The following is a 22,401-nucleotide window of genomic DNA, read 5'->3' as shown; positions in this document are numbered from 1 at the left end:
GGATTCATTTTTTCAGTCATTTTTATTTCAAGAATTGACAGTTTCTTTGGCAAGGATATTTCCTTCTCTGATGTAGGTCACATATTTTCCACACCTTAACAAATCTTAAGTTACTATTGCCAAAAGTATATTGACCTAGTAGTCAATTTTTTGGTGATGAATTTCTCTGAATTTACTCAGTCTGGTCCTCTCGGAGAATACGTATAGTCTCTTACCATGCTCCTACCATTTGACCTACCAGAGCTCAGGCTTTAGTGAATTTAGACTTCAAGAAACCGGAGTCAACACTCTGCCAATGTAGTCTCTTACCATACTCCTACCATTTGACCTGCCAGAGCTCAGGCTTTAGTGAATTTAGACTTCAAGAAACCAGAGTCAACACTCTGCCATGAGGAGACACTGACACTAGACTGTAGTGAAAAATTCAAGTCTACAAATCATGATAAATCCCAAAGCCTCTGGATAAGATACATTATAATTCATTAAGTCTCATAATTGGATAGAATCATAACAGTCATCTGGTCCAACCCCCTTAGCCTAGCATGAAAACTCTTTCTAATATTTCTGACTTGAACTTAGACACACTGAGTTTCATATCTTCTTCAAATGACCAAATCACTACCTGTCTTGAACATACTTTTAGATACTTTGGGCAAAAAAACAGTCATGAGAATCTGAGAGCAAAGCAGAGACTAAGTCTGAAACTTTCACAGGAGGGCTCATGGCCCCATATAACAATGAAATTATAAAAGAGAAAACATGCTACATATATCCCTAATTTTAAGGGGGAAAATATAAATTTCCTAGTTGGTATTATATACAAAATAAATTAAAACTTTTGAAACTAGAACATATCATGTTAGATGGTAGCACCTACTGCCAAAGATATATACAAACACACACCTATGTATGTATGTATGTATATCACAAATCCATTGGACATTGAAACTCAGGCAAAAGTAGGCCAAACAGAGAGGTAGAACAAGAGAGTGCCCAATTATGAAAGAAGTATCCGTGGCCTGGGAAGGTGAATGTAGGGCCCTAGCAACAGAAAGAAGATCCGCAAAGTCCTAAAAATACTGTGAAGGAACATTGTGAGCAACTAAACAGGAATTTCAATTTCCAAGAGGCAAATGCTGTAATGACCAGCCTATGAGAAATATTTTTGATTTGGTGGAGGGAGAATTTATTCTGGCAAACATATTTCCAGTTTTACAATACAAAGGAATGAAAAAATAGGGTTCACTTTGTTGACATTTAGCTTACAACCAAATTGGCTTTGATTCATATATTCTATAAAGGAATGGATGCCTATGATATCAACAGTCAACTTTTTCCAATGTAAATGAATGGAAACCTTTTCATGTCCCCAGAATGTGAGTATTTACAATGTAAATACCATATTTCAAGTTTTAATTTTTCACTTTTCTTACAAATCAAAAGTATATCTTACTCAGCATCTGACAGCAGTTCCAGTTTCCTTTGCCTTGAACATCTTAAGATTAGTTACATATCAGAAAATTGTATTTAAAATGACTGTCTTACCTGAAGATAATTAGTCAACTCTTTACTTTCAAATATAAAGAGCAGTAATTCACAGGAGCTTTACTACAATGCTATCTTTAGGGACTATACCACCCTGAGGAACTATCTTAATATAATGAGGTCTTCTTAGAACTGCAGTAATTGAATTAAACCCCCATTCATGGGGCCTGAGACTTAACACTGAAATCTCCTCTATAGCAAACAGAATATAGTAAGGTTATAGGATGCTGATTACCAGTAGACGTTGTAATATTAACTTTTTTCTTCTGATTTGTTCCCATTAATTTTTACCTCTATGGTTTAAATATAAAAACAAAAAATCTTAATTTGTCTACTAGGTTATGCCAACACTACATTCAGCAAATGACAGTCAGACTAAGGAACGTTTTGTCAAAAGGTATGGTTATCTCTCATGAAGATACCTCAGCATATTGTAATGCACTCCTCCCCCAGGTCCCAAAGAGCCCTCATTTCCTTGTACTCTATTGTCAAGCATCACCCATAAACAGTTAATTCTGCATTCACCGTTTCATCATATTTGCCTAGACCACCTCTTAGGGCCACAAGATTCTTAAGTTTATTGCCTACTAAAGTTTCCCTTCATTTGCTTTGTCCTAAAACTACACCTTTCAAGCTTTGAGTATTTTCCCTTCTGATTCTTGAATTCTAGGATTTGGTGAATGAGGCCCCATCAGAAATATTCATGACTTTGTAGGTTTTGATTGTACATCTCTCACTCTTTGTTTTTCACTGCCAAAGACTTCTAATCTTTGTAGCCTCTCTGTCTCTGTCTCTTTCTCTCTCTGTCTCTCTCACTGTCTCTGTATCTCTCTGTCTCTCCCTATCTCTCTATGTCTCTCTCTGTCTCTGTCTCTCTACCTCTGTCTCTCTGCCTCTGTCTCTGTCTCTGTCTCTCTCTGTCTCTCTCTCTCTGTCTCTCTCTCTCTCTCTCTGTCTCTCTCTCTCTCTCTCTGTCTCTCTCTCTGGCTTGAAGTTTGGGTGGCAAAAGTCTCATGAGAGGAAAACGGAAGCGTTCAGGAATAGTAAGCATATACTAGGTCAAAAATCAATAGTAACAGACACAACCTGCAGACCAAGTGGTGCCATTTTCCATTTTATTACTCCAGGCTTCTTAAGAAGCTTTGAAAAATAAACAATCTCTTCTCAAAGGAAGCATGGCTCATTGAATCCCACATCTATTACATTTTCATTTTGTGGGTTTTTTTAAAATATAGACATATCCATCATAAAGTGAACTTGATGACATCCACTGGCAATAGCATCGTTAATGCTTCATAACCAAACTCCAATTCAAGGCTTTGAAAAACTGCTGAGGTTGTTCTGATGGTAACCCATTTATAACAAGGATACTTTTGAGACCCTGACTGTTCCCTACAGCCCCCTGTCTTTCAACATCATGTTTTAAGGGAACAATTAACAGTGTTAAGCAGGCCATGTCTGTCATTTGTTTAGCTTCTCCAACTTTTTTTTTTAACCAACAAAAAGGGGTGAATAATTCTGATGTTCCCATGGCCAGAAAAACATTAGCCTAGTTGTTTGCAAAAAACACTAGCTAAAAATGGACCACATTTCTATATTGTTATAATAGTGTTTCAAAATAGTTGGGACAGCATCTGTGGATCAGGTGGGAAAGATTGAGAGGGAGTGTCAGTGACGTTCCATTCAGGAAAGACTTATTGCCAGAAATTAATACTTCGATTTGAAGCACCTATGAGAGATGTAGCCCTAAGACACAGTGTCCAGAAAGTAATCCCAGTCTCTTCCTTAAGCAAATCCTGCATCATTCTAACTATGGCTCCCTTTAAATTAAGCAAGCTTCCCCTACTTAGCTGCGATCTTAAAAAGTTGTATGTACCCCTTTATCCAGGTTCTGGAGATCTTTCTGACTTAAAACTATTCCAGAAAGAGCAGTGAACAAAGGCTGGAATGATATAGGAACTTAAGCAAAACACAAAACCTCGAGTTACAGAAATATGGCATGGAGTCTCAACATAAAGCAGGGATTAACAATAGATAGCCTACATGAATTCAACTGCCAACTCTGTTCCCTTTGGTGAGTTCGTTAACCTCTCCAAGCCTTAATTTCTTCACCTGAAAAATGGGTATAATACCTGTCATACATAATATGTAATATCTACAACACGTCACAGGGTTGTTTTGAGGAAAGCACTTTGCAAACTTCAGTGTGATATTATGTATATGTATATATGTATGTGTGTGTGTATTATATATGTGAGAGTTATTCATAATAATGAAGATGATTATAAAAGGCATTGGAATCAGAGGCAACAATTAGACTTAAGCTTTTTAAAAAACAAAATAGGAAGAGAACTCACTGTGAGATATGTAAAAAACTTATTAATGTATAATTTATAATGAGAATTCCTTTTCTAAGAAAACATAGTAAAATACAATATGAACAAAGTTTTTTATCTAATGCCATTACAGGATGAAGAGGAGCTTATTAATGAGAAAGAGGCTGATGACTTCTTGCTTGACTTAGATCAGACAGCCCATGATTTTCTGGTAATAAGAGCTGCAGAATATGAAAGCATTCATGTAATAGAGCAAAAGGAAAAAGAAATTCTCTTCAGACCCAGTTCTCTTACAGGTATTGGGTGTTTCTATTTTGTCTCTTTTGTTTGTTGAGTACTTTCTTGAAAACAAAATATGGATTCCATAGAATGTAAAAGGGATGCCACTAAATCTGCTCCTTGCCCACACTCAGACTTTGTCTGACTGTAGATGTGAAATATCTGTCTTACTTTTTAAATATTCATATTCTAAAACCTCAGTTAGTAATGTTTTCCAGTGTTCTAAAAACACTTTAATCGGGTGATTCTTTTCTCTTTTTAATTAAAATCTCCCAGGTTCAAATATGCCAGTCCTCTTCATATTTCTATAGTCATAAATTATTCCAAGCAAGTTTCACTTGAGAAATTAATTTCAGAATCTATTAGAAGTCAAAGGAGAGGCATCCCTAGTTGATGATACGTTAAGAAAGATCTCTTGAAAATTTAATCAACTTTTGTGATTTCAGACAAGAGAAGGGAATAAGATGACTTTGGGAAAAGGCAAATTAGACCTTAGGAGAGACATCAGACTTGACTACATTGATTTTTGAATCATCTGCATAGAAGCTATGTAAACAGATAAGATAGCTCTCTGAGGGAGAAACTGAAGAGACAGAAGAGGGAAGATAGAATTTTGGGGAAGGCCCACATTGATGGGGCACAAGAAGAGACAGTAAAAGATGACAGAATATGGAAGAATACATCATAGAGGTAAGCGAATGAGTATAGTATAGTTACATGGAAACAAAGAGAGGAGAGAAGGTAATGATGGATGTTCCACAGGTCAGTCAAGGAGGTCCTTAGATCAAAGAGGACTGAGGAAAAAGCCATTAGATTTAATAACTGCGAAGTCCATGTTGAAGTCAAAAGAGCAGGTACACTGAAGAAATGGGGGCAAAAGCTATATTCTAAGGTCTTAAGAATTAGTGAATGGTAAGGAAGTGGAGGTCGTGAATACAGAAGTTTCCTGCATTGAATGAGAAGCTGAACTAACTAATCACTAATGTTCCTTATGGTACTCAGTTCTATAAATGGTAGAACATTGATGGGCATTTACCTGGTTGACAGATTTTAGCCTTGACAGACAAGCCATTTGTACATGCTCTCCTAAGATTTAAATAATTGGTGGCTATTTTATTTACAGTTGAGTTAGTAGAAACCTTCCTGTAAATATAATAAAACACACATTCAGTTTAACAATCTAAATGATTTACAACATATATGTCTAATGAGCAGTCTTTAAGGACAATCAAAAGCCATGCTTGAGGAATTCCTTTTAAAAGAAGCAAAATTACTGTAACTGCTTCTGATTTCTAACCTATTTTATCTTTTTCTTTGAAAAATTATTTTCATCTCTGAAAAAGGGGAATAAAAAAGCCAGAAATATTCATCACCAGATGGTGTGTTACAGTGATTGATTATCATGAGGGAACATTCTTTTCTCAGTCTTTGTGATTTGAAGTATTTCATCAGCTCAGTTACAAATTCATATTTCTTTCTTCCTCTTGTGTCTCCTTTTTCTTAAATCATCTCTGCTTGAAAATTTAGCTCTCTATAAGAATTCCAATAAGTGTAGAATCATGTTAAAAGAATAAAATTTCATTTTTATATGACATGTTGAATCTCAGATATTCAGAAAACTATAACTTCTTAATCCTCCCAGTATCCTTTTAGGATAGACTGGTAATAGGAAGAGAGTTATGTGAGAAGCCCAAAAAGTTTGTAAAGCCAATTATAGAGGTGGGAATGGGTGATATTTCTGAGGGGGGAGTGAAAAGAAAAGAGAGAAATCAGAGGACAGCACCTTTGGAAATGCCCAGAGAGGAAGGAAACTGAAGTCAGAGAACATCTTTGATATGAGTGTTGTCTTAGAACAATCTCTAGGGAGATTTAGAGTTCTTTGTTATTACTCCTACACCATTAGGTGCCTCTGGAGTCTAGTATAAATGACACTAAAGAATGGGGTTCTGCTTAGGATCTGGGCAAGTTTCCAGGCTAGAGGAACACTGAGAAGGCGGGTCAGTAGGGAACACCACACAAGACTTCTGATTTGCTGAAGAGAGCCCTAGAAAGTTTGATTTGATTTGGATCTGAGTTCTTCCTTAAGAACACTGGAGACACTGTTGAAAAGATTGAGAGAATAGGAAATGAGGGTAGTTTATGGTCAGCATGGACTGCCTCTTTCCAGCGTACTGAAAGAATAATTTAACATTTGAAGGCATGTTAAGACACCAAGGGGAGAACTTCCATTTTTTCCTGGCTAATTGGAAAATTTTGAAGAATAGGGTTAGTTTACTTCCTTCCTTTTTCCTTCCTCTCTCCTCCAGACCTTTATATCACTATGCACATCTATCCTGAATCAAAGCAACAGCCACAAGATTCAGGGATATTTTTCAGAGCTTCTCTATGTCATATTTTTAATGTTCTCACCTGCTCTAGTCCCTGAGTTACTAGTACATAACCAATAGGGCACCTACTAGGAGACTTGCATATTTAGCAAGAGATGAGAAGGAGGTACCCTGTGACTATAAACAATATAATTTGCAGTAAAATGTTGATCAATGTCATCTCACACTATATACCAAGATAAGGTCATAATGTATACATGATTTACACATAAAGGGTGATACCATAAGCAAATTAAGAGAGTGTGGAATAGTTTATCTGTTAGATTTGTGGAGAAAAGAAGAATTTAGGGCCAAAGAATATATAAAGAGCATTACAAAATGTAAAATAGATCATTTTTATTATATAAAATTTAAAATTTTTTTGCACAAATGAAACCAATGCAACCAAAATATAAGGAATGCAGAAAACTGGGGGAAATTTTTGCAACAAGTATCTCTAATAAAGGTCTCATTTCTCAAATATATAGAGAACTGGGTCAAATTTATAAAAATACAATTCCCCAATTAATAAATGGTAAAAGGATATGAACAAGCAGTTTTCAGACAAAGAAATCAAAGCTATCTATAGTCATATGAAAACAAATGCTCTAAATCACTATCGATCCAAGAAAGACAAATTAAAACAATTCTGAAGTACCACCTAACACCTATCAAAGTGGTTAACATGACAAAAAAGGAAATGTCAGATGTTGGAGAGGATGTGGGAAAACTGGGACACTAATGCACTGTTGGTGGAATTGTGAACTGATCCAACCATTCTAGTGAGCAATTTGAAGTAACTATGTCCAAAAGGCTATAAAACTGTGCATACCCTTTGATCCAGCAATACCACTGCTAGGTCTATATCCCAAAGACATCCAAAAAGGGAAAAAGACCTATTTATTAAAAAAAATATTTATAGCAGCTCTTTTTGTGGTGGCTAAGATCTGGAACTTATATACTACTTAATGTTTTCAAATCAATTTTTGCGTATTATCTCATTTGTCTTCATGATATATCTTTACAGTTTATTATTATTCCCATTTTTCAGATGAAGAGCTCAGAAGAGTTTAGTGATTTGCCTTAAGAAACACAAGTATTGGTCAATTGAATTCTCTTCTGATTCTAAGTCCATCTCTCTTTCCACTGTACCATACTATCTCTCAATAGACTATATCTCTTTAAATAGTTTGATGGCACACTATATTGATTTTTTTTCTATCTAGTGCCTGTTTATAAAAAAATCCCCGAAAATATGCAACCAAGGTACCTTGAAGATGAAGGTCTTTACACTGGAGAAAGGCCAATGGTCCCTCGAATTAATCAAAACATTATGGAAAATCGATTGCTGATACAGGAACCAGTAAGTAATCACTATTCATATAATATAAGTGTGTGTGTGTGTGTGTGTGTGTATAATTGCAGTAGCAGTCATCATTCCTGATTTCATATAACTAATGGATTTTGTATGTTTATCTTTTTTGCATGGGAATATTATAGTATTATAGATCGCTAAAGAAAGTTTACTTTTTTATGGCATAGTCAAACTTCCTTTTTGTATTTTTTAATTCAATTTATTTTCAGTTCCAAATTCTCTCCTCTCCTCTCCTGCCTGACCCATTGAGAAGGTAAGACAAACAAGACCCATTACAAATGTGTAGTCTTTCAAAACCAATTCCCACATTAGCTATGTCCAGAAAAAAATCTGGGAACAAAAAGAAAAGAAGGAAGAAGAGAAGAGGAGAGGAGAAGGGAGGAGAGGAGAGGAGAACGGAGGAGACAAGACGAGACAAGATGCTTCAGTCTGAAACAGGAGTGGGGAACCCGCAGCCTCAAGGCCACATGTGGCCTTCTAGGTTTTTGGGTACAGCCTTTCGACTGAGTCCAAGTTTTACAGAACAAATCCTTTTATTAAGGGGATTTGTTCTGTGAAGTTTGGATTCAGTCAAAGGGCTGCACTTGAGGACCTAGAGGTCTATATGTGACCTTGCGGCGGCAGATTCCCCACCCCTGCCAGGTCTCAATTCTGAGTCCACTACTTTTCTGTCTGGAAGTAGAGAGCATGTTTTACCATATTTCTTTTGGAATTTGTGGTTGGTCATTGTGCTCATCAGAATTATTAAATGTTCCTCATTGACTGTCTTGATGGTATTATTATTGTTGTGAATTAATCACCTTAGTTCTGTTCAATTCTCTTTATAATAATTCATATAAGTCTTTCCAGGTTTCTCTGAAACCATCCCATTCATCATTTTTTATAGTAAAATAGTATTCCATTACATTCGTATATTGTAATTTATTCAGCCATGCCCCAATATTGGACATACCCTCAATCTTTAATTCTTTGCCACCAAAAAAACTGCTATAAATTTTTTTGTACATATGGGTCCTTTTGTCTTTATTTGATCTCTTAATAGCAATCTACTAGATCAAATGGTATACATAGTTTAATAGCTTTTTGGGCATAGTTCCAAATTGCTATCCTGAATGGCTGGACTCTTTTACAACTCCACCAACAATGTATTAAAGTACCTGTTTTCCCACAGCCCATTCAGCATTTGTCATTTCTCCTTTTTTGGCTAGTTTTGTCAATCTGATGGTTGTGAGGTAGTACCTCTGAGTTATTTTTACTTTATTTCTCTAATTAATAGTGACAAGAGCATTTTTTTTCACTTAGCCATCGATAGCTTGGATTTCTTCCTGTGAAATTGTTCATATCCTTTGACTGTTTATATTACTCTTGTAAATTTGATTCTACTCCCTATGTATTTTAGAAATGAGACTTTTATCGGAGAAACTTTTTTCTAAACAAATTTTTTTACCAGTTTCCTGCTTCTAATTTTAACTCCATTGGCTTTGTTAATGTGAAAACCTTTTAATTTTATGTTATCAAAATTGCCCATCTTACCTCCTGTGAATCTCTCCAGTTCTTGTTTCATCATGAGGTTTCCCTATCTACAGATCTGACAGACAATCTCTTCAATGTTTATGATGTCACCTTTTATGTCTAAATCATGAACCCACTTGAAGATTATGCAGGGTATGATATTGGTCTATGCCCAGTGTCTGCCAGACTACTTTCTACTTTTCCCGACAGTTTTTATTCTTGCCCCAATAGCTGAGATCTTCAAGTTGAGCAAACACTATGCTGCTGTGATTATTTGCTTCTATTCTTGTATGCCTATTATCTTTCACCAATTCCTCTCTCTGTGTCTTAGCCAGTACCAAATTGTTTTGATGATTACAGTTTTATAATTTAGTTTGAGACCTGGTATTCTTGATATTCTTGATCTTTTGTTTCTTCATATAAATTTTATTATTTTTTTATAATTCTATAAAGTAATCCCTTGATAGTTTTTGGGCTAGTGGTATGGCATTGAATAAATGAATTAATTTAGGTAGTATTGCCATTTTTATTATATTGGCTCAACTTAGCCATGAGCATACCTTTTCTGTATTTCTAATGTTTATTTGGTTAAAATCTAGAAAAAAAAACTTTAATGCAATGTAATACGTAGAATACAATAGAATAGCTTTGTTAAGAACTGTCTTAAGGTTTTTGTTCCATTTCTGCAAAATATTCCATTTGGGAGTAGTAAAAGTTGATTATAGATCAAGACTAAAATTTTAATGTGAAAAATACTTGAACTTTTCTTTCTAGGAGAGGAAATACCAAAAATTATGTCATAAGATATGAATGGTTGACATTAAATTGTTCTGGAAATGTTGTCATTTTGTGAATCATTTCCATATTACAGAAATAAAAATATACTCTCTTTGCTCATCTCACAGGAGAGAAAGTGGTTTGGTGATGATGGCAGGATCCTAGCACTCCCCAATCCAATTAAACAATTTTCTACAAGACCACCAATATTCTCACCAGAAGAAGGCATAGAAGCAGGACTAGAAACATTATATAAAAAGGTAATAACAGTTTCACATTTTAAAAATATATTATCCTTAATATTCCTCCCCACTAAATATTCAATATTGGGATCTTAAGACATAATACATTATACTCATAGACTTCAAGTGTATAACATGTAAATATTCTAACAGCAAAAATATTAGGGAAGAAAATGGAAGAGATATAATTAATGAACAAGAATTTATGGAATATTTTGCTAAAAATGCATATATTTGTGTGGTTATAATCACTGTGAATCTACAGTCTTGTGTTCTTGCTTGTTTTAGTTTACATTATTTCATATGAACATTTTTATGTATTGATGTAGGCTACATACTCTTCATTTTTAATAGCTGTACTGTATTAAATATGATGTAATGGAAAGAACCACTGGACAGTTAACCAGGAGACTTTAGTCCTAGCCTCAAGTTCTGCCAGTTACTGCATGTTCTTTTAAAAATTGCTTAATTGGTATAGGCCTCGATTTTTTCATCTTCAAGAAAAGAGGGCTAAAGTAGAGGAATTCTGACATTCTAAATCTATTCAGTGACGTATGCAGATCCTTTTAGGGCATCAACTACTTTCTCCAGCCATGAAGTAGAAATAGCAGCAAATAGAAATATAGCCTCTACACTCCTGGGCCCTCAGTAAACTGATCAAGAATAAGTATACTGTAATTTAATACCAGTCCTTAATAAGATAATAATATTTCCTCTGTATGAAGTGCTTTATGATGTATAAAGAGCCTTCATATCCACTATTTCCTTTGATTCTCACAGAGACCCTCTAAGGTAAATTAATTGTTCAGGTGTAATGGCTGCCATTTTGCAGCTGAGAAAACTGACTCTCAGAGAAAGGTAGTGACTTGCCCAAAAGTTCCCACAGTAAGTAGTGAATTCAAGATTTGAATTCAGGTCTTTGGACTCCCAGTCCAATGGTCTTTCCACAATACCATGTAGCCTACTCTAGACTGATGCTTAACCAGTGGACTTCCATACTATACTTTTCAGAGTTTGGAAGGATTTGCTCTTCAATTATTTGAACCCAGAACCACAACCAAACAAGTGGATAATACTGACTTTCAAGTAAATAGCTTCTATCTAAAAGTGACAATTCAAGGTGTCAGGGCAGCTAGGGGGCACAGTGGATAGAGTACCAGGCTGGAGTCAGGAAAACTCATCATCCTACTTCAAATTTGGCCTCAGACACTTACTAGCTGTGTGACCCTGGGCAAGTCACTTGACTCAGTTTGTCTCAGCTTCCTCATCTGTAAAACTAGCTAGAGAAGCAAATGCAAAAAACAATCCAGCATCTTTGCCAAGGAAACCCCAAATAGGGTCACGAAGAGTCAGATGTGACTGAAAGCGATCAAACAGCATGCAAGGTGTCCCAAAAGGCTGTGTAGTTTTAAGTTTTACTAACTTCAGAAGTATACGTGCTACAAATCTTCAGAAAATATCGTTTTAAAGGTTAATTGTGTAAAATTTTAAAATATTGACATTTTCCTTATTTAACCACCAACTTAGGATTACACGTTGTTCTGGTTGATTTTCTGAGTAAAAACTTTCATCTGCTTCTCCTCCGTGACAGAAAGCATTACATCTGTAATTCTAGTCTTAATATCTTCCAAAGATGAAGCATACTATCTGCCTGCACACAGAGAAAGAACTGCTAGTGATTAAATACAGACCGAAGCATGCCACTTTTCACTTTCTTTCATTCTTTTTTTTTTCTTTTATTCAAGTCTTCTTGTACAAATGACTAATAAGGAAATGTTTTACATAATTGCACATGTGTAATCTATATCTGATTGCTTACTGCCTCAAGGAGGGAGGGAGGGATAGAATTTGGAACTCAAAACTTTAAATAAAAATGTTTTTAAAAATCTTCCAAAGAACAAGGTTCTGATATATACACAACAGTTTTGATGTGACCCGCCCCCACCCCGCCCCCCTCCATAACAGGAAAAAGTCTAATGGAGATAGATCAGGTAACCAGAGTGGCTTGTAAGGAAGAAAAAGTCAGTAGACCTCTACTGATTCACTGAATGAAAAACTCATATGTAGCACATAGAATGCAGGACAGGGTGCCCCATCTTGTTCAAGTTAAAATAAATGTATTATTCAAAAATCATAAAATATATGCAAAAATATAAATAACCTTTCAAATGATATTTTTGTAAGTTTGTAGCATTTATACTTCTGGAGTTATTAAAGCCTAAAACTACTCCTGGGTCAACCTATATGTGTAGTGAGATTAGTGGTTTGTGGGAGGGCTGGTAGACTCCACACAGTATCAGTTCACCAAATTATATTTTCAGTCTTCTCTTTCATAGCTCAGTTTTTTCAAGACAAAGAAGTCTAACTTCTCTTCAGTCAGTAATTTAAGGCATTGTAAACACTCACAGAAATACTATTTTTAAATGCTACTAAATAATATTAAATAATAAATTAAATAATTAAATTTAAAAATGCTATTTAAAAAAATCTGTATGTTCTCAACTTTTCCAACACTTGGTCTCCCTCATGGCTCTGTTATTTCTAGGAAGCTCCTGTTACTTATAACGACTTCCCCCAGAGTCAATGGTCAGTAATTACTTGGTGCCTCTGTTTTTCTTATTTATTTGTATCATTAGGATATTCTCACAACTCTGCAATTAAGAAAGCAGCAAATTTTAAAAATAATGCCTTCTTCCTTCTATCCCTTACCTCAGTTCTTTCTTCCCTTAACCCCGAGTACAGAACATATGTTTTCCCCTGAAATCTGGCCAAATCCTCATCATTATGTGAAAGCTGCTTAGCAGAATGAAAAGAAGACTAAACTTAGAATCCTAGCTCTGCCCTCAGTCACTTGGGTGACCTTGGACAAGTCATGTAAATTCTTAGGGTCTCAATTTTCTTCCCTGTAAAATGAGGGGCTTGAACTAGATGATTTCTAAGGTCTCATCCAGCTCTAAATAGATGATTCTTTGATCCTGTGATCCAAATACCCTCAAGTGGTTGAAAATTAAACCTGTTTTCCTAAGTTATCGAATGAGATGTCTTGGACTTATAAAAAACACTGAAGAAAACTAACACTTAGGCAACCATTTCAGGAATCCGGTTGACCAGAATGGAACTTGCTACTCTATTCATCTCCCATACGATCAGCAAAATTCATTGTGCATTTGACATATACTCTAATACCCTGATTCTTTCCTATCATTATTATCAAGTTGACATACAGTATTCCCTCAAGAATGTAGTTTGGCAATTGTCCCAGCTCTATTAATTTTTTTTTTACTTATTTGAGAAAGAGAATGGAAAAAAGACTAATGAAATCTCTTTCTGTCACTAAATCAGAAAGCTTTAACAAATGCTATTGAAGATAAAGAACTACAAGAAATGTTTTACATTGGAGAAGTGATTAAGTTTGGTTTAGGGAAAATGCAAATTAATGTATCTTGGGGAAAACAACTAAAAAAATCCAAGAAAGAAAATAATGTTGAGACTTTGAGAATAATCTTCAGCAGTGAATGTAAAATATAGCTCACTATAGCTGGTGTTACAGTTGTCTAAAGATCCTCCAAAGAGCTCTGCATTCAGAATCCCAATCTGGATTTGGATTCCCAATATTTAGACCAATTTCTAGCATGTGCAGCTTTTTAACTTTCTGATAAACCCAATGAGAACTTAGATTTCCCAACCTCTTAACATCTTTCATTTTTATTTGCTTATTTCTTCTGTTAAGGATTTTGTAATTTCCCAGTGCTAGGAAGCATTGTTTTCCCCCTATAGTAAATATATTGGTAAGTATCTGAGGCGCTTTATGTTACCTACTACTTTCCTCATGGAACAATTCTGGGACTAGGCTGGTTTGTTTTTTTTTAGTTTTGAATTGAAGACTGAACAGTCAGTTTTATTTTAGCACCAAAACTATATATTTCCTAGATAACATTTCATCCAGGAAGAAATTTTCTCAGTCCCAATTCAACCCTTTTTTTAATGATAGTTTAGGATTAGATGACCTAAACTCCAGGCTGAGATCACAGCAAATTATTAAGATATGAGGTCATGTAGATTTGGGTACAATGAGGTAAGATGTGAGTATCCTTGGTAACCAAGAATAAATACAACAGTGATTCTAAAAGTTACTTTAACTCATACCTGGAATGCTACAGAATAGTCCTTGAGAACACCAACCAAAAATGTTCCTGTAAAATTTGTAAGCCAGCTAGTTAAAAAAAAAAAGTCATCAAACAGGGAAAGTGAAAAGTGGAATTCTTTTAAGTCCAAGTAAGGAATAGATCAGTTACAGAGGAATGTTTCTGTTTAGTCTGAATTTTGAGGTTTATCTGGAGATAGTCCTATAAGAAGTTTAGAAATTTAGTTAACATGTGGCCGCCTACATTTTTGCAGAGAACAAAATAAATCTGGCAGCTGTATCTTGAAACTGGATGTGATTCAATACCTTGAATGTAAATTTAAAAGAGGATACAATGGAAGATACCCTAACAGAAGACAGTCCCAGACTATGTCTATGTGCTATTCATAACAAATATTAATAAGTGATCCCTGAACTGCCATGAGACAATTTCCTAAAACATGGGTGTGGGTGAAATGGAATCTTTATTGTAGTGTCCTTTCCTATACGGTAAATCTATATGGGTATTAAATTTGTTATACCAATGAACACCAAGGTCCACTTTAATTATTTTGATCTCAACTGACATCCTCAGTAAAATTTGGAACAAGAGGAAGAGGGAATTGTTCCGGAACCAGGTTGGAGTCTAGGATGATATGGGTTTACTTGCGCATACATACAACATATTCAACATAGTTTTATAAACCAACATTCAAAGAGAATGTTATGCCACTATGAATTTATATCCTTTGTATCTACTTCCACTCATTAATTCCATTCTTCATATTCTAACACGTGCACCCATTGGTATGACTCTTGGTATTTGGGGCACATAATCTTAATGGCAACAACCCTACAATCATTTGGAGAGAAAAAATAAAACAACTCTGAAGTGAGATCTGTTTGGGAGCATAATAAACTAGATTTGGAGTTTCAGGTTTTATCCTAACTTTTCACATCAGTTCAACAAGCCACTTACTATTTCACATGACCTTGGATTAGTAACTTTGAATCTCTGGACCTCTATTTCCTCATCTATAAATGGAATTGGACTAGATGACCTCTCAAGTCCTTCTTGGCTCTAAATCTATGAATTTATGAATTAAAATTGCATTCAGGACCCTAAGTTCATTCACAGCAGCTACTAAATTTTCTAAAGTATCTCTGAAGTTTTTTTCCCTTAGAAACAATATTCATTTGTGCATTTTTCTCATCTTATTTATGATGAATGTATTCTCTAGTCCACTTTCTTACATTATGCAGTTCCTGCATGTGTCTTAGAAAGTAGATTCTCAAGTATTTTATATCTTCCTTAGTTATTTAAAATGGAATTTTTCTTTCTATCTTTTCTTAATGGATTTCATGGATAATATACAGAAATGCTAACAGTTTATGTAAGTTTATTTTATATCCTAAAACTTTGCTGATGTTAATTATTTTGATTAGTTTTTTAGTCCAGTATCTAGGGTATTCTAAGTAAATTATTGTATTATCTGCAAAAAAAAAAGCAATAATTTGTTTCTTCTTTGTCTAGCCTTGCGTGTTTCCTTGATTCATTTTTTGCTATAAATAGCATTTCTAGCACTGTACTGAATAGTAATAATGATAATGGATGTCTTCACTTTACCTCTGATCTTATTGGAAAGGCTTCCAGTTTATCTCCATTATGGATAATATCGGCTCTTGGTTTTATATAGATAGGGTGTTGTTGTCATCATTGTTGTTCGGTCCAACTCTACCTGACCCTATGGATTTTTTCCATGAGGTTTTCTTGGCAAAGATACTGTGGGTCCCATTTTACAGATGAGGAACTGAGGCAAAAAGGGATTAAATGACTTTCCCAAGGTCATACAGCTAGTAAGTGTCTGAGGCCATATTTGCACTGATTATTATTCCAGGTCCGGTGCTCTCTCCAATGTACCACCTAGCTACCCCTTTAGATAAATCCCATGTATCATTATAAGGAAAGATTGATTTATCCTGTGCTTTCTAGTGTTTTTAACAGGAATGGGTCCTATATCTTATCAAAAGCTATTTCCATATCTATTCACATAAGTATATGATTTATTGTTCTTGTTATTAATATGGATAATGGTTGTCGTTCAGTCATTTCAGTCGTGTCCAGCTCTTTGTGACCCCATTTTGGGTTTTCTTGGCAAAGGTGCTGGAGTAGTTTGCAATTTCCTTCTCCAGCTCACTTTACAGAGGAGGAAACTGAGGTAAGCTGGGATGAATGACTTGCCCAGGATCACACAGCCAGGAAGTGCCTGAGGCCAGATTTGAATTCAGGTCCTCCCGACTCCAGCCCCGGTACTCTCTCCACTGCACCACCTCCTGATATTGAACCAGTGGGGGCTTTCTGTTTGACCCTAGATAAAGCTGTGTTCTGTCTAGGTTATGGAATGCTTCAACCAAATAAGATGCTTTCTTTAGTCATGAGCAATGCCCCTACATGCACAAATTGGTTTTAGAACTGCATCTCAGGGCAGCTAGGTGGTGCAGTGAGTAGAGCACCGGCTCTGGAGTCAGGAGGACCTGAGTTCAAATTTGGCCTCAGACACTTGACACACTTACTAGCTGTGTGACCTTGGGCAAGTCACTTAATCCCAATTGCCCTGCCTTCCCCCTCTAAAAAAAACAAAACCAAAAAAAACTGCATCTCAACTTCCCTGGTTATTTTTAAGACAGTCTAGTGTTGCAGCCATAAGTAATGGCTGTAACATTCAACATAGCACACACACTGGTACATCAGTTCTTGCTATATCTACTGATATCTAGGGGAAACAAGTATTGAGGTCATACAGACATTACCAATAGGAGAACACTTTGCCTTTCCAACTTACTGACCAATAAAGCTCCTTCAGCAGAGGAAAATCACAGATTTGCTGTGGTTGACAGACAAAATAAAGCATGGTGAGTAGAGAAGGACCCAAATCTGGCATTCCTGTGATCCATGGATACCCAGGTGTCAGTGAACTTGCACAAGAAGAAAATTACATCTTTATTTTCACTAACTTCTAACTTAAATTTAGCATTTCCTTAAATTATTTAAAAACATTATTCTGAAAAGGGCTTCATAGACTTCACCTATCAGTCTATCCATGACACAAAAAAAGTTAAGATCCCCTGATCCAAATAGTAGGAAATAGACTGACTTTACAGATGAGTTCATAACCAAACTCACAATTTCTGAATTCCTAACCAGAAGTTGCCTTAATTGCTGAGAAAGCTTACTCAAATTTACCAGGAGCAGAAAAGGGAAGAAAAAAGGAAAACAGAGTATTTAAAGGTGGCTTGACCTTGAAGAGGAGAATAGTAGTGAAGAGGCAGAACTTACTACAAATAAATATTTTTTATCTGCCTGGTACGTGAATCACCTTTAGAGTATATCTGAGACACCATGGTACGGCACGTATAGAGTCCAACTCCCACTCTGATGCGTACTGTCTGTGTGATCTTGGGCAAGTCACGTCACCTCCCTTAGGTCCCAGTTTGTCTTGTCTCTATAACGAACAGGTCAGATTCAATGGCCTCAGAGCTTCCTTCCAGTTTCAGATCTATAATCCTTCATCATTCCTTATGACCTGGGACCCCACGCAGGAAACCTCTTCATTTGAAGACAAAGCAAATCAGATTTAAACATTAGTAATGCTTTTCCTTCTTGTTGTCGTTCAGTCATTTCAGTCGTGTCCAACTGTTTGTGACCCCATTTGGGGTTTTCTTGGCAAAGATGCTGGAGTGGTTTGCCATTTCCTTCTCCGAGTCATTTTACAAATGAGGAAACTGAGGCAAACAGGGTGAAATGACTTGCTCAGGGTCACACAGCTAGTGATTGAGGCCAGATTTGAACTTAGGAAGAGGAGTCTTCCTGATTCCAGGCCTCGCGCTCTGTCCACTGCACCACCTAGCTACTTTTCCTTGTGGTCATTCATCTCTTTTTTTTCTTCATTGACCTCTTTCTCCTTTAATTTCTTGGTCTAGCCTTATACTTTGCTTTATAAATTGTGTGGCCCGGGGCAGCTAGGTGGCGCAGTGAGTAGAGCACCGGCCCTGGAGTCAGGAGGACCTGAGTTCAAATTTGGCCTCAGACACTTGACACATGTACTAGCTGTGTGGCCTTGGGCAAGTCACTTAACACCAATTGCCCTGCCAAAAAAAACAAATACAAAACAAATAAATTTTTCAGCCTGTCCCCACTGTCCTTTCTCTAGCTTGGCCCTTTTCATCATGCTGTTGTTATTTAATATTTACCCCTCACTGGATGTACCCTATAAAAAGCCCTTCCTCCAGCATAGTTCTTTTTTCGATGCTTCATGGCTGCTTAAAACATCTGAAAATTTCATATGTAAAGAGAGAGAGAGATGAAATATATGCATCAAAGTTTAAAAAGATCCATGTCCCAGGTACAAATAATTCCCTCACTAACATAGATTATACCTCTTCCTCTCCCCACCCCCAATATTGGTGATATTGACAAATGCCTAAAAAAATTTTCCTGATGACAAATTTTCTGGGCAAAGGCCTTTCTGAGATTAGCTAGGCCAGTCCTTGGAGGATAGACACAAAGTTCATCACTGAATCAGTACTCAAGGCCTTTCCAGCTTCGAGGTCTGCCAAAGGCTACTGTTGTATCCCTCAAAGAATTCAGGCTCATTGCCATGCCACAACAAAGGACTGGAGCTGTACGTGACTGAAGGATTAATTAAATAACTACAGATAAGATTAGTGGTGAATATAGCTAGATATTAATCATATAAACCAAATGTTTAATTATATTTAATATAAATACATGATACCATTATTATGGACATAGACGTATATAAATAAAATGAGGGGTATTGGAGCACAATGGAGAAGGACCAACCAGCCTCAGAATCTGGAAGACTTGGCTTCAAGTTCTATCTCTGATACATCTTAACTGTGAGACCCTGTTTAAGTCACTACCCTCTTACTGTTCCTGGTAGTTGTCTAAGACTCTAAGTTGAAGAGTAACTATCGATCTGTGTTGGATGAAGGAGTCTGCCCGCCAATGAAATCACAGAAGCAGTCAAAAATATATAAATATATATATGTATATGATATGCATAAATATAGAAGTATACATGCATTTTATTTACAGGTAAATAAGATGTATGATTGTGAATTTTCTTGGCATAATAAAATTTTATTCCTCTGCAATTAACTAGAAAAATATGGAATATATAAAAGGAATAGGAGATTTGCATACAATAATAACAGTAACAACAGTGATAATAGCTCTCATTTATATAGTACTTTAATTTTTGCAAAGCACTTTGTATAGATTAATTACATCATTTGATCCTCAGAACAACCCTGGGAGGTAGGTACTATCATTATCTCCATCTTACAGATGAGGAAACTGAGGCCGAGCTAGTAAGTTTCTGAGGCAAGATTTGAATTCGGGTCTTCCTAAATCCAAGACCAATATGCTATTCTATATGCTACCTAGCTGCCTCACATATGAAAGCTGTGTATTGGTAAAGCCACACATCAGAGACTATTCTTCACACTGTCAAATTGTTCCCTCGACCTAAGAGGTACCTAACATCTAATAACTTGCTTAGGCAACCCATGCATTTTCCAACTTGCATGTCTAAGGTATTTTGTATAAAAGTAAACTGAACATTTATTTGTCAGTAGTATAGTACAGACACAAACACAGAATAATTATCTGGGAAGGTCTTTAACTCCTCTTTGTCTCTCTCTCTCTCTCTCTCTCTCTCTCTCTCTCTCTCTCTCTCTCTCTCCCTTTCAGGCAGTCAATTCTGTACCCAATAACCAGTACATTGTTGGTTCTGGAGACTCTCTGGGTCAGTTTCAACTGGACATTGACATTTCAGGATTAATATTCACTCATCATCCCTGTTTCAGCCGTGAGCACGTTTTAGCGGCCAAATTGGCTCAGTTGTATGATCAATATCTAGCAAGACGTCAGAGGAACCAGACAACATTTCTTACAGATAAGGTATTTATAATTGGTTTTCCTTTATTAGGCAGGATTCTTTTAGCGAGTTAAGGTGGATAAAAAATTCTAACAGTACAATATTTCTTTATCGATTACCCTTCTTTCTGGGATACTTTACATGAGATCCTTCCTACATTCAAAATGCTAGACTCTTTTAGCCCTGCGATTCTCTGATTTACAAATATTTTGTTGTGGCTACATTTCTAAGCCAGGCACACAAAAATACTCTCCTTGCTCTGGTTGTATACACATTAAAATGTCAATGATACTCAATAGATTATCACATACCAGAACAAGGAGGGAACACAAATTAGGAAAACAGACATTCTTCTCCCTCTTATGATCTTAGTGAAGTGTTGCTTAAAGGCTTAGGAATAGATTAGATGACCTGATGAAGCATACCAAGTTAACAAGTGTGACTCATGCTTTGTCCAAGACTGTCCCAATTTAAGATTAATTTTGTCAGTGTTGCATTATTCACTTCTGTTTTCTTGTGGCATTAAGCAGTCACCCTGCTTTTGTGGATAACATTGTTTTCTTCAAAATGTTCATAACTCAAAATTGGCATTATCTGTTGTTAGCTCAATGCTCTGAGGAATGCTGTACAGACTCATCCTGATTCTACCAAACCTCATGGGTCTGGCCACACAGTTCAGGAAAGCATGAACAAGTATAAATTTGAAATTCGGTGAGTAAAATGTTAATTTGTGGTCAGTGGGGGTTTTTTGTATGGGATTTCCAGACCCTTCCTATAAATGCAAAAAATCTCTCAGCCAATCGAAATCATGAGTACTGAGAGTTGGCCTCAAATTCAAGAAGACTTAGGTTCATGGACCACCTTCAACACATAACAGGTAAATCACTTAACCTCTCAATCCCTTAACCTTCATACAGGGAGTTACTTCTGCCAAATGAAATCATAGAGCCTCTATTTTATCATAGTGTTTGTCATTTTGCATATCATTAGTCACAGTTACCAATTAGTCCTATGCAAAAACATGGCACATAAAACTTAAAAATCACCTTTTGTATTTTGTGATAAAGCATGTCCAACCACATAGTCATTTGCACATATCTAGGTAGGGAAATTGCTCCAAGCTTTCAACTCAGAGTAAACAATATTTTTTCTGCCTCTAGCAATCCAATTCTCTTTGCCTCCCCCCAGGCCTCCCAGTGGAGTCTTTGAAAGTTTGGTCAGATTAGGTAACCACCATTTACACCTCTGTAAACCCACTTCGTTTTAATTATGACACACAAGGTCATAAATGCACAGCTGGTCTTTGTATTGGCATGGATAAGAAAAAGTAGGAGAAGCATTTCAAAGATCTGCAAACCCTTCTGTAACTTAGTAGATGATGTCAGAGTTCTTGCAGCTAAACATTAATCGGTCTCCAGCTAATTCTGTGATGAGATTGCCTGAATTGAGAAAGGTTGGTCCTCAATAACAGATATACATTCCCTCACCAGACCCATACTTACAGTTGTAATTGGTGGTGGTGATAGTAACGATAGTAGTATTAAACTAGAATTTATATCATGTTTCAAGGTTTGCAAAGCACTTTACATGTTACCTTATTAGATCTTCAAAACAACCTGGGGAGGTTGATGCTATTAATTTTATAGATAAGGAACTGAAGGTAAGACAGGTTAAGTGACAACTAATAAGTATCTGAGGCAGGATTTGAATTCAGGTCTTCCTGAATTCACATTCAATGCCCTTTCATTTGGCAAGACCTGACAGGGCTTGAATTCTGCTGACACAGCCTTTGAGGGTGCAAGGTTACCTCCATACCACAAAAAGGCATGGGAAGAGGATTTCAGTAGAGGACAAGGGGGAAATATGTGTTACTATATCATTAA

At 36.1% G+C, this 22,401-nt stretch overlaps 1 protein-coding gene across 1 annotated transcript in view; it reads left to right on the top strand.

Moving 5' to 3' along the window:
- The window catches only part of CC2D2A (coiled-coil and C2 domain containing 2A), a 124,410-nt gene that overhangs the window by 22,002 nt on the left and 80,007 nt on the right, over window positions 1-22,401 (top strand). Inside the window, exons 6-10 of the mRNA XM_036765643.1 lie at window positions 4,015-4,177; window positions 7,753-7,889; window positions 10,319-10,450; window positions 20,332-20,541; window positions 21,123-21,229. Coding sequence (XP_036621538.1) covers window positions 4,015-4,177; window positions 7,753-7,889; window positions 10,319-10,450; window positions 20,332-20,541; window positions 21,123-21,229 — 749 coding nt within the window. The remainder of the gene's footprint in view (window positions 1-4,014; window positions 4,178-7,752; window positions 7,890-10,318; window positions 10,451-20,331; window positions 20,542-21,122; window positions 21,230-22,401) is intronic.

This window comes from Trichosurus vulpecula, chromosome 6, assembly GCF_011100635.1.
Source record: "Trichosurus vulpecula isolate mTriVul1 chromosome 6, mTriVul1.pri, whole genome shotgun sequence".
Lineage (NCBI taxonomy): Eukaryota > Metazoa > Chordata > Mammalia > Diprotodontia > Phalangeridae > Trichosurus > Trichosurus vulpecula.
The sequence above is the reverse complement of the archived record's forward strand: the minus strand, read 5'-3'. Positions and strand labels throughout refer to the sequence as shown.